This window comes from Canis aureus, chromosome 13, assembly GCF_053574225.1.
Source record: "Canis aureus isolate CA01 chromosome 13, VMU_Caureus_v.1.0, whole genome shotgun sequence".
Classification (NCBI taxonomy): Eukaryota; Metazoa; Chordata; class Mammalia; order Carnivora; family Canidae; genus Canis; species Canis aureus.
In genome coordinates, this window is record NC_135623.1 from 29,296,670 (window position 1) to 29,309,623 (window position 12,954).

General features: G+C 36.1%; 1 protein-coding gene across 3 annotated transcripts in view; it reads left to right on the top strand.

Annotated features, from left to right (window-relative positions):
- Positions 1 to 12,954, top strand: part of OTOGL (otogelin like) — a 131,065-nt gene that overhangs the window by 75,042 nt on the left and 43,069 nt on the right. For all 3 annotated transcript variants that reach the window (XM_077845625.1, XM_077845624.1, XM_077845623.1), the window contains 6 exons: positions 2,220 to 2,336; positions 3,253 to 3,409; positions 4,061 to 4,087; positions 6,565 to 6,732; positions 8,297 to 8,575; positions 10,560 to 10,677. In XM_077845625.1, coding sequence (XP_077701751.1) covers positions 2,220 to 2,336; positions 3,253 to 3,409; positions 4,061 to 4,087; positions 6,565 to 6,732; positions 8,297 to 8,575; positions 10,560 to 10,677 — 866 coding nt within the window. The remainder of the gene's footprint in view (positions 1 to 2,219; positions 2,337 to 3,252; positions 3,410 to 4,060; positions 4,088 to 6,564; positions 6,733 to 8,296; positions 8,576 to 10,559; positions 10,678 to 12,954) is intronic.

Genomic DNA, 12,954 nt, shown 5'->3' on the forward strand with positions numbered 1-12,954 from the left:
CTTTTTAGCCTATTTTTCTTTCTAATTGAAAGTGGTGTCCACACTACAGCTTTCCAGTTGGTTGCTATTTGGCTAATTGCTTTACCACTTTACCTAATGTATCAAAATTTCTTTAAAAGCATTAAAGGGGGATGGGAGAAAATATTCACCTAATTTAGTAAAATTTAAGGAGCATATTTCAGTATGGTCTAAGCTGAAAAGTATAAACATTTTATTTAGTATATGAACTGTCTATAGAGAGATACAAAATCCTTTTTACTATGGCTTTCATATATCTTGTTGCATTTAGAAGTCTCTCAACAAATTCTTACATTTGTCCTTTTAAAATGAGTTAAGGAATAACCAATTTATAATAATACTTAAATATGTGGAGTATCAAAGAATTTTAGACTCCCTGTGATGTGTATTCTTATTCATACCTAATGGCCAAAACAAAAAATTTAAAAAAAAAGTTTTTCATTTGTGAAGTTCAATTTAGCACTTAGATGCTTTCCATCTAAATCCATATGATAAACCCATCATATGATTAAAGCACAGCCTTTGTCATTAGGAATTTAGAGTCTAAGTTCGTAGTTGAGGTAGAAGAATTAACCATGGGAATAGGAGATAGGTGCTTTGATAGAGATGAACACAGCATGGCCTTCATTACAGTCAAAGGAAGGTTCCTGAAGGAAGTGCCATTGTGCTGAATCCTACAAGACTTACAGGAGCCAGAAAAGTGAAGATGTTGGGAAATAGTGTAGCAGCAAAGGAGGGAGAAGTCCATGAGAAGGTGTCAGGAGGACGGGTACCTAATGAGAATTTCAAAAAATACAATATGGCAGTTCTGGAGGGTTTGTAGTAGGCAAAGGCTGGAATGCAAAGTATAGAGCTGCAAGGTATGAGCGCTAGGATCCTGAACTAGTTGGGAGGCTCTTATAATCCAGCTGATAATGATACATCAGTTAAGATTTAGAAAACTATACAAACTTGAGAGGCATTAAAGATTAAAATCTTCAGCATCTGTTGAAAGATTACATTTAGGAAGCTGGAGAATTCAAGAAAGTCTCCCACCTTCCTGGCTTATTGGTTAGATGGTGGCAAAGAGAAGAGGGATGGTGGAGGATAGTGGGGACAGGACAGTGGTGTAGAGATAAGTACAGGCTAGGATGCATTGAGGGAGAAACGACAGAGAAATTTACGTGGAGATGCCAAGTTTTGAGATGCAGGAAGGAGATTTGGGCTGGAAATAGGGCTTTGGCAGTTACTAGGATATATGGGTTGTTGAAGCCCTGAGAAGTATGCGGAATGAGAAAAACAGAGGCTTGAGGACCAAGCTTTGCACAGACGGGAAGGGGGAGAAAAATGGGGAGTAACAGCTAATGAATTAGCAGGAAACACAGAAGCAAATGGGGTCATAAGAAGAAAAAGAGAAGAGACATTTAAGAAAGGCCAAGTAATAAACAGAGTCAAAGGTAGGGAAAGGTCAAGTGAGGTAAAGACCGAAATATAAAGGTCAAGTGAGGTGAAGGCCAAAATAAAAAATATAAAGTTGCCTTTATATTTAGGCAACTCTGATGAAGAGATCATTGATCTCCTTTCCAGGGCGGTTTCAGGGAGGTGGATTAGAAGAGGCAGAGACCAAATTGCTGAGTGCGTGACAGGTGAGCCTGGAGACATGTGTGTAGGTGTAACTCCTCAGAGGATGGCTGTGACAGGAATGAGAGAGCTGAAAATGAAAGGAAAGAGAGTCATTTGCTCAATACAATTTTTTAGTGACTGCATTGAGGGCAAATTTAAAGTTTTTAAAAATATTTTATTTATTTATTTGAGAGGGTGAGGGCAAAGTGAGAGAGAGCATGAGCAGGGGAGGGACAGAGGAAGAGAGAAGCAGGCTCCCCGGGGAGCCATTCCAGGACCCTGGCATCAGGACCTGAGCTGAAGGCAGATGCTTAACCAACGGGGAGCATCCCCCCCAGGAGCCCCCATTGAGCCAAACTTAAAAATTGTTGACCTCTACTCTCTAATATGGCCAGAATTTTCATTGTTTGCTTAATTGCTTTCAAAAATAATACAGACTATTGAGTTGGCTGAGCACAGATGCTTTAGGAAAAACCTAAAAGGATGAGAATATGTGAGATGTGATTGTAATGGATGGAGTCAGAATACTTGACTCTGGTTTCAGCGGCAGTGGTCACCCCTTTGAAAACTTCCTCTTCTCCCTTATTTCTCTTCAACAGTGTGAAACCCCAAGTGAATTATTTAAACCCTGTGAGGCACATCAAAACAAATTTCCTTATGCCAAGAGAGAGTGCTCCATTTTGTACAGTGATGTTTTTGCTCCTTGTCGCAATGTGGTAAATGGATACTTTACTAAACTTTCATATTTACGTGAGTACTGCTGTATGTACTAGAGAGATGGACGGGACATAGTTTAGCTAACTGTTGGCTTTTCAGGTGGACTAACCATTGGCAGGAAAACAGATTTGGTCGTTTGTTTTTCTGAGGAAGTGATACATTTAGTTGATTGATTTTCTCCCTCACTCCATCTTATTTAACAGCAGACATTTGTACATAGTATTGGTAATATTCTGTTCTAGGTTATGAAGCTTTTTTACATACATCATACATCCTCAAAGCAGGAAATGATTGGGCAAAGCCATAAGTATTTGTTTTTCTTCAGAGAATATTGCTGCATGGGCATTCTTCTCAACCCAACGTAGAGTTTAAAAGTATTAGTGGTGGCACATTTAAAATGGTCTTAAAAGCATATACCAAGATGGAGTGTGATTCATTCAGAAATATAAATTTCTGAATGCCTTCCCAACATAATAATTTTAGGCCCCAATAGAAGTTGAAAAAATTTTAAGGTATTCAGAAAGATCAATAAAAGTACAGTTGGTGACAGAAAATTCTTTTAATGCCGTGTGCATATGCTAGCGATGAAACAATGAGATTCTACAAAACATCGAAATATTATTATATTGCAGGTGTTGAAATTATATTTTTTGTTAAATCCATTACCCGTTTTGCTAGTTCTTTGATCTTACATTTGCCTGATAAATTCCTTTCCCCTTTGGTCCATATATAGGTTTGAGATATTGAGAACTCTAGGTGGCAGTGTTAAGCTGATAATACCAAATTTTGAAAATCTACCAGTTTAAAAAAAAAAAAAAAGAAAATCTACCAGTTAGTTTTCTTTTGAAAGGTTGAATTTTAATCAATTATAGTTAGTGCTTATTGAAATTAACTTATTTTAAATTTCATTTTCAGATTGATGTTACTTCTTTTGCCAAAAATTGCCATGAAGATACGTGTAACTGTAATCTCGGTGGGGATTGTGAATGTTTATGCACAAGTGTGGCAGCGTACGCATACAAATGTTGTCAGGAAGGGGTATCGGTTCACTGGAGGTCGTCCACTATTTGTTGTGAGTACCCCAGTTAGAACATCGTCAGGTGGGAACCTTATAAGGAGATTAAATTGTCTTACCTTAGGACAAATACCATGGAATTCATGCAAATAGAATTTCTTTAAGATAACTAAATTTTCGATTCCTTTGACGATGCAGATAAATTGTAGTTTAGTTAAAGGACTTATAAAAATAAAAATCGAGGTAAGATTTTCTGTTCCGTTTGACGGTTGTCACTTTAACATTTGAACTATAAATTAAATACCGTCCTCAAATTGTTTATGACTTCATTCCCCTTATGGCTGTGAATTTCACTGTTCTGATTCTAAGAAACAGATCTTTTAAAAAGGTGTTTTGAATTTGCTTTCAGATTTGAGTTTTTAAACTTTTTATTCACTTATGTAGATGGCAAGTCATCTAAATATTTTAACACTTTCAGTTCACATTTTTTAAATAGGCAGATATATTTGCCTACCTATAAAATCTTATGAAATTTAATTACAATACATCATCTTTAGGAATCCTCTTTGCTCAAAGGAAGTTCTCGAATAATGATGTCATTCTGTGTTCTTTCACTTGGTCATGATAAACATGTAGCCATATTATGCATACTTTCAGACAAGTGGTCAGATTCTTATATAGTTTAATATTTATTCTTTTATTTTGTAGCACTTGACTGTGAATATTACAATGAAGGTATGTGACATTTAAATAAAGACTATTACTATAGCATTCTATGGGATATATTTTTAGATTAAAAGTTTTTGAACAACATGGCTGAGAAATAGTTCTTAATTTGGTATATAACTCAATGAAAGCCTTTATTTTCTAAAATGTATCTAAATTTCTAAGTACTTGGGTTAAAATAACAACAATGTGTAACTAAGTTATCAGCATTTAAGAAGCCCTCAATAAATGGTTTTTGTGTGACATGAATGAGTTGATGAATGAAGTTAGCTAATTTTTTTAGGTAAAAAGGATGAAAAGCATGTACCAAATGCTTATCTTTTACCACTATTTATAAACATAGACATTATTCACAGATACGTCATAGATGTCAAACAAACTGTAAGTGTGATTATAATATAAGGAATTTATTTCATCATCATTGAAGGCAAAAAATAATTATTTACATATTACCAGAATGAGAATTTATTTATCAAACAGTATAATGGATCTCTCCTAGCCCCACCAAGCATCTAAATTTGCAGTGAGAAGTCTAAGAAGAAGTGTTACCTAGAACTAAGTCATAGATATAAGAAGAGACAGTGTTATATCCTCAGTGAAAATGCCATATATTGACAGAATTTGAGCCAGCTTTTTGTCCGACCTACTTATTGAGGAAGGCATAGCCATGTAAACGTAATTCAAACGAGTAAGATGATCCAGTACAGTGTTCATTTTGTCAGTGACTGGACAAATTCTGGACTCATGATGGGATAAATTAGAGTAATAGTAACGGGAAAACTAGGCCATTACAAAACCCAAGGCAACTAATCAAAGACATTTTTGGTGCCTTACTGAGCTAGGGAGAAATCTGTCAGCTATAAATACCTAAAGAAAGCCAGATAATTTTAGAGAAGTAGAGAAAATGGATTAAAAAGAAATTTGACATTTTAGTTTTTGGTTGCTTTTGTTACATTCATGGAAGTTCGATGGAGGAAAAAAAAACTCAGCGTTAAAAAAATTCAGTGGTAGTTAGAGAAAATATAAGCCAAAAATATCTCCTGTTGAGAACTTTACACACACACGTGTGCACACACACACACACACACACTCCACATCAATCCTTTGGATGTCATGCTTAAACTGTGACTGCTTCCCTAATATTAATAATAGTAATATTAGCAATAGCTTTTATCTTTAACTATTTTACTTATAATTTAAGCTTCAAAATTTGCCTGTAAGGTATTATTATTATTAACACTTTATAGAGGAGGAAACTGAGGACCAGAGAGTTTAAAATAACTTGGCCGAAGTCACTTAGCCAAAAAGTGTAGGAAAATGAGATCTGTAAGTGATCTGCATTCAGAACCAAGGGGCTTGACCTCCATGCTACGCTGCCTCGTGTACGGTTAACACATCCCAATCTAGGAAAGATCACTACACACTGTTACCATGTGCTCTACACCATGGACACAGACATCAGTTTGAAAAAAATGCTCCAGTAACTTCCTTACTTAAGAATTCCTGCCTCACACAGTTCTGCTGCAAAAATCTCCATCTGTGCCTTTGTACTTTCTGGCATTCCTTCTGCAGTCCTTTGGATCCCGAAGCAGAATTTTCTATGAATATTGATTTTCTACCTTTTGCTACTTGGTACATTTTGCTTTCTGTCAACAAGCCTGCTGCAGGACTAGTGATGGTTCTTTTTTCTGAAGTGTTATAGGATTCTTCAAACCGGTTCTTTCATGTCATCTATAATACTATATTGGCATATTCAGAGGGTGAACACAGCGTATTTAGCCCCCATGAGACACTGATCAATTCAGTGGAGTGACAGGGGAATCTATTTCTTGTGATCAAAACAATAGAAAAAGCATTAACCTGACAAGGAGAGTAGGAGTTTATAAAAAAAATAATGCGATGAAGATTGATGATTGAAGGGGAATATGGAATTGAGGAGATTGTTGATAGTGGTCATGAAAAGAAACTAATTTCAAATGACCATTTTTAATTTGTTAAATTAAGTCATCCCAAATAATTTAATAGATTTTTAAAACCCATTAGTCTTCTTCAGATATTCAGAACTGATATATTTTTCCTTTATTAAATACTGGGCACTGTGTGATCAAGCTAATGTAGAAATAAAGAATTGTGATTCTGTAGAAGGAAAACAAAAAAATAGGAGAGTTCAGAGGTTACAGTTGAGCTTATTCCAATAATTCTTTAATGCCAAGACCGTATATAATATCTTCATGTTCATTTTATGGCATTTACTAAAAATATAAATATTTTATTATTGTGTGGTTGTCAGCAAGCAAGGACTTCAATATTCCACTAAATATTGTTGTGTAAATTTTAAGTTCACTTATTATATTAATGATGAATACTTAAATGCACCAAAGTTTTTGGAGTATTTCTTTGTTATTAAAATGTAATCCCATTGAAATGACAGCTCGAATTGTAAATCTCCCATGCCAATTTATAATCTCTTATTTGCATTTAACTAGGGCTTGGAGAAGGGCCGTACATGCTGGCAAGTTATGGACAGAGTGGCCTTATTTTGGGGGCCAATATGACCAGTAGAAGCATTTTCTCTTTGCCAAGGAGTAGTATTCATGGCAATTTATTTTTTAATTTTATGATCACTCCAGGCCTTTTTAAAGAGAAGGCATCATGTAAGTATAGTTTCCAGTTGAAAATAGGAATTTTATTTTCCATTTACATTTTTTCATTTGTTCATGCAGTAGCTATTAATTGGGGATCTAATATGATTATGGCATTTTTTTTAGGTGTCCTAAGAGATAAAAAATAAAATAAGACCCTGGTACATGAACCAGCTATCTCTTTTGTATGTAAAATCTTTTCTTTTTTTATCTCTTGGCATATATACGTTAGAATTGCAATTACTTGATTGAATTTTTGGTCCTATATAAAGCACAACTTAAATTTTCATAAAAACCATTGTAGACCTGATTAGAAATTTTTGAAATTTTGATTTGACATCAAAGTTAAATATTATTAAGAAAATAAATCAGAATGTTATCCTTGTATGGCCTTATCTGTCCTCAGACCTGGTCCCACATTTACCGGTTTGCATCTGTGGATCTATACTGGTCATATCCACTTGGTGCTCATTCTAACCAGTGGTTGGTGTCCCTTTCTGATCTGGCGATGCTCAGGCTCTGTTATTGCTATACTAGCACTACTTAGAATCATGTATGAGGTATTGTATGAACTTAGGAAATATTTATTAAATGAATCAGATTTAACTTTTATATTTATTCTGAGAAATCTTCCAATTTTTTATTTAGAATGAATTGCTTTTTAAGCAATTTTTCTTTTTAATCTATGAAAACACCTATCTTTTTGCATCTTCTAGTGCTCAGCAGAGGGACTTGCAAGTTTTAAGATATAATCGATGCCTTTAGAATCGATTAAGTGAGCTCTTTATTTGATAATTCATAATAATTGATGTTTTTAATATAAAAATCCTAATGGATTTAAACTAAAAAATTCAAACTTAAAAAAATTAAGATCTAATAAACCTAAAATTTCAATTCAAAAACCTTTATATCATGGGTTTTACAAATATAAGGAAAGCATTTTGAAATGCTTAACAAAAAAGGATGACACTTCTCAAATGCTTTATAGTTTGTTCATTAGCCATTTGATCATCTATTGGGAAACAGACAATAATGTTGAAAGAGTAGTTTCTATCCTAATGCAACAATATCACTTGCAAGAATATTTACCCATTAAGAACCCAGTGATATTGAAATGCAATGACATGCCTAAATGGGATCTATTTCCCTATTCTTTGATATCACCCAATTTAGCCATTGGGAGATTCTGTGCATTTGAAAATGTTAAAGCTTGTAAATACAAAATATGTGTCCAATTAACCATTCAATTCCTTGTATGAAATTGTGTGCTCTGGGCTCCTAGGTTGATATCTCCCCCCCCCCCCCCAGGGACATGAGAAATCATTTAAAGAATAGAATTCAGCAAAGACTGATCTTTTGAGCTGTCACTGTTATTCATTATATTAAAATATTAATTTTCCTTTTAGAGCTCTTATAATTCATTTCTGAAATCATTAAGATTAGTATTAATTATATATGACAGTTGTATAGTTCTATTTTTGTCCACTTTATAAATATATTTATAATGCTGATGTTGATGATCTGCTTTCTTCAGAGAACCCAGGGGGTGTCAAACACACTGCTCTATGTTTTACAGCATTGGCACTTATTTCCTTGGAATCTGCTGAAAGGCCAAACTATTTTCTGTATGTCCATGATGATGACACTCTTAGTTTGGAACTGTGGCAGGCGAATTCAGCCTTCCATCGGAGAGCCACATTTTTCCACCATCAGGGGCTCTGGATTCCTGGTTACAGTGCATTTGAGTTATACAGCAAGAAAGGCTTTTTCATCATCTTCACAGATTCTAGTGTCAAAGCATCAAAATATGATGATTCCGAAGAATTCAAACATTCAAGTAGCTTCAGCATAGAAGGTATGGTTATTGAGATTTTCACAAGGAGAATCAATATATAATTTACATTATGGCAAAATATTAATCACATTTCAATTTTTAAGTCATTCCTAAAGGAGTACAAGTAGATCAAATAGTATGACCTTGGGTGAGTAGGTTTCTTAACCTCTTTGTCCTTCAGTTTGTGTGAAATTAACATAAGGAAAATAATAATATCTACTTTGTAGAGTTAATTATATCACATAAATTAAGTGGTAAACAGCTTAAAACAGCCCTAAGTAATGTTACTTTTAATTGTGGCCCCAATTATTGCTTTCAGTAATATCCGGATTTTGGAAGTAGAGTTTCCTTACATCTCTTGGGTCTACTGTTTGTACTTACTTTTTCTTTCCTAGAAGATAGCTTCTCAATAACCTGATTCTTAATGATAAAGACAGCATGTCTATCTCTGTCTTTTGAATAGCAGGGTATCTAGTTCTATTGATCTCTGGAAGATTTCCCTGGTTCAGTGGAAGCCTGACTTTGTTTCTAGAAATTCTTACAATTTTATAACTATTGAATTTTCTGAATTTCAGGGAGGAATCTTCACTGCATCATCTGATGTTTAAAAGTCATGATTTATTTTCAAAATCTAGGAGCTTGACATATACCTTGGGTCTCCCAAAGAAATTGTTTCATTTTAACACTTCATTCATTTCATTCATTCATTTTCCTTTTTTCTTGTGGATAAATTTCTGCAAACCTTCATAGTCTTTGGATTTTAGAAATTCAGACAAGCTTCAATTTTTTGCCTATTAAGAAGGGTTCCTGTACTGATTAGAAAATGAGTCACTGACATGCTTATTACGACATTCTATGGAGTAGATATGATATTTTTACCTGAGTTTACTTAAAAATTGAACATTATGAGCCTCTATTTCCCCTCCAATCTAGAAATCTGCTCCATTAGACTAAGACCCAGTGGCCCAACCTGAATTTTGGAGAAGTGCCACCAAGGGCATTATCAGCATGTCAGAAACTGGTATCTTTGTGGGAAGGAAAGACCCCTAAGAAACTCTAGGGGTCTACTCTAGTCTTGGAACCAATCCTCTGTCAGGATCCACAATTCCAGTGACCCAGACTTAATGGCCACTTGAACATTTGGATGCATAGATGCCTTCTGAAAAGTTTTATTTCCCTATTCATACTTCGGAATTGCATTCAGTATCCAGAATCTGAGAAATATAACCTCTACCCTGAACTTTCTCCTTTGTGGAGCTCTTCTTCAGAGATAATTTTGGACTGCTACAGAAAGACTGTTTTATGTTGTAGGAAGAGGAAACTACTGGCAGAGTTTGCAGGAGAAAACTCTTCAGTCTTCAACCAAGGGAGGTTTTATAACTGTTAAACATGTATTATTAAAATCCATTCATTTATTTCTGTCATCAGATAATACCTATCATGTGCAAGGCAACGCTGTAAGTACTGTGAGAAGAACAAAGATGGAATGCTCTTCCTAGGTTTGATGTCAGCAAACATGTCTTTGGTCTTACCATTTTCCTAATTGTTTGAATTTGGCAAGTCATCTGGCTCCTGTGAGCCTCAATTTTTTCATTAATAAAATGAAAACAATACTCAACAGGCTTACAAGAATCAGATAGAATAATAGACAGAAAATTACTTTGCAAAAAAGTAAATTTCCAAACAAGTATTCTGTATTATTATGACGTGTAAATCATGAGAACCCTCCGAATGTAAAGAGAAAAGATTTTTAATTTTCTTGGCTTTCTCCAACTGCTGGCTTTTTAAAATCTTTGGAAGGTAGACTAACAATTACATGTTCAATCTTACCATGAAATTCTTTCATCACCAAGCAATTGCAATTCCTTTTCCCCTAGCGCTGTCTTTTCTACGGCCTTACAGTCAAGGAGGGGTCAAACCCTAGAAGGGTTACTACCATAAATCATTACTTTTCAAGCTGTACATCAAAAATATGTGCAAATAGAGACTTTATTTTTTTCCCCAGAAATCCAGGCAGCAGTGCCCTACAGGAGGATGTGTGAATGGAGATATGAACCTTGTGCCACTCCCTGCTTTAAAACATGTAGCGACCCTGAAGCACAAGCATGTAAATTTCTTCCACCGTAAGTCATGTTTAACTATCCAATGAGCACATTTCAGTACTAGCAGATTCTTCTCTCAGTGGATTTTTTTAGAACTTTAAAATTAAAAAAAAAAAACTTCTCAAGAATAATTTGTATGTGCTCTATACTTCTAATGAGGCCATTTCATTTTATTCAAGCAATAATTATTGAGGGTCTGCTTTGTGGCAGGAAATCTAGCTGATACAGATATAGCAGTGAACAAAACAGTTAAAGTACCTGTCCTCATGCAGCTTATACTTTGTTGGGTTAAGGCAGAGAGTAAACAAATAAAAACATAAATATGTAATACAATATATTGTTAGATGGAGATACGTGTTATGGAAAAAAATGAAACTAAGGGAGACAGAGAGCATAAGGCATGTGTGTGTCTTTGCTCATTAATGTAGGGCGGCCAGGGAAAAACACATGAACAAGATAGTGCATGGTCAGAGATATAAAGGAAATGAGGGAACTGGCCAAATGGATATCTGGGGAAAGAGTCTTTCAATCTGAGAACAGTGCAAAGGTCCTGAGGTAGGAATGTGCTTAGTGCGTTTGAAGATAACCAAAGAAGTCAGTTAGTTGGAGCAAAGTGAGCAAAATTGAGAGGTAGGAGCTGAAACCAGAGAATCACAGTGTGTGAAAATCATACTGGGCCTTATGGTTCATTGTGAGGACTTTGTTGTTGTTTTTTATTTTCTCTGAAAATGCCCTAGTATATTTTGGACACAGGAGTCACATGATTTGATTTATGTTTAAAAAGTTCCTTGGGCTGTTGTACTGACTGATGGGAAGGAGAAGGACAAGGGCAAAGCTGGTTAGTAATTCAAATAAGACACAAAGGGGATTTAACTAGGTGGGTAGCCCTGAAAGTTATGAAAAATGTAAAGATTCGGAATATATTCTGAACTTAGGGTCATGAGTTACGCTAATTTAATATCAATTGATTTCGTATTAAGAGAGAAAAAGGAGTTAGACTCGAGTGTAGACCTTGGCAGTCTGTAGGTCGGACCATATAAAATTGCTGCTTTTGTAGTAAAAACTGGTCAAATATTAACAAATTCAAGGGGTTCCACTTACTGGAATGACTTAGTTGTTGTTTACCGAGGTAAGGAGGATGTTAGGAGGAGCAATCTGCAGGTTAAGTCGGGGATTTAATTTTTTTTGAGTGGGGAGGGAATTTAATTTTGAGGATTTTAGATTTGAGTCTGAAAATTATTCATTTAATTTGACAAAACGGAGAATAGGAAGAGGCAAAATGGAGACAGAGCATAAACAGCTTTTCTCTTTTTTTAAAAAGGAGTTTTGCTGTAAAGGAGAACAAAAAAAGGAACAATAATAGGAAGGAATTTTTTTAAAGGATCATTTTACATGAGGCATTTATGAGCTTCTTTTCTCTGACAGAACCTGGCACTACAAAAGGTCCTGGGCATATGAATGAATGAGACACGGCCCTTCTTTTAAGGAGCTCCCAGTCTTTAAGAAGAAGATAATGATAATACAGTGGGGAGAGGGCTAAGCAATAAGGACACCAGCTAGCACCCTGTGGTGTTTGTAGCAAGGGCTGTGAAATGGGTAATCGCTTTATCCCCATTTGCAGGGGAAAAAACCCACAGAGGCGCAGAGAGGGGACACAGTTTGCTCTCAGACAGTTTGCAGGGCCCCTGATGCCAGGCTTTTAACCTCAACGGGGTATGAAGTGAGGTGGGAGCAGAGAGAAGGGCATATTTCTATTTATTTTCCTAAAAACAAGAACAGCCAATTCTTTATGAAGACACGGTCAGCATTCACTTGGACCTCTTGTATTTGCACACCTATTTCTTGCCTCTTCGGGGAGCCATCAGAAGGAAGGGACACAAGGGTGGGGGGAGCAGAGTCAGGAGGGCACAAGGGCGAGGGAGGAAAAAGAAAAGAGGGCAGGGAGCATGGCCAGCCTGGCCCAGGCGAGGACATGAGGGATACTTTGGAGAGGCATGGAGCCAGTTCATTACTTCTTGTGGTATAACCAGGCTCCTGGGCCCTGCACCCCAGATCCTCAAGGCTCCCTCATTTGGTCTGTAGCTATTCCCAAGCTTCTAGCACGGTATGGAATGGTTTGGAAACAGAGAAGAGATTCAGGATGAAACTTTGCCTCTGCCAAGCTGTGTCTCATCTCCACCTCTTTCAACCTCTCCCCCTGCCCTGCACCAGGGGGCCTAATTACTGCTCCTCCTTGCACGTGCAGTCCTGCAAGGAGACTCTAGTACCTCTGCACCCCTCCTCCAGGTCCCCAGCAGA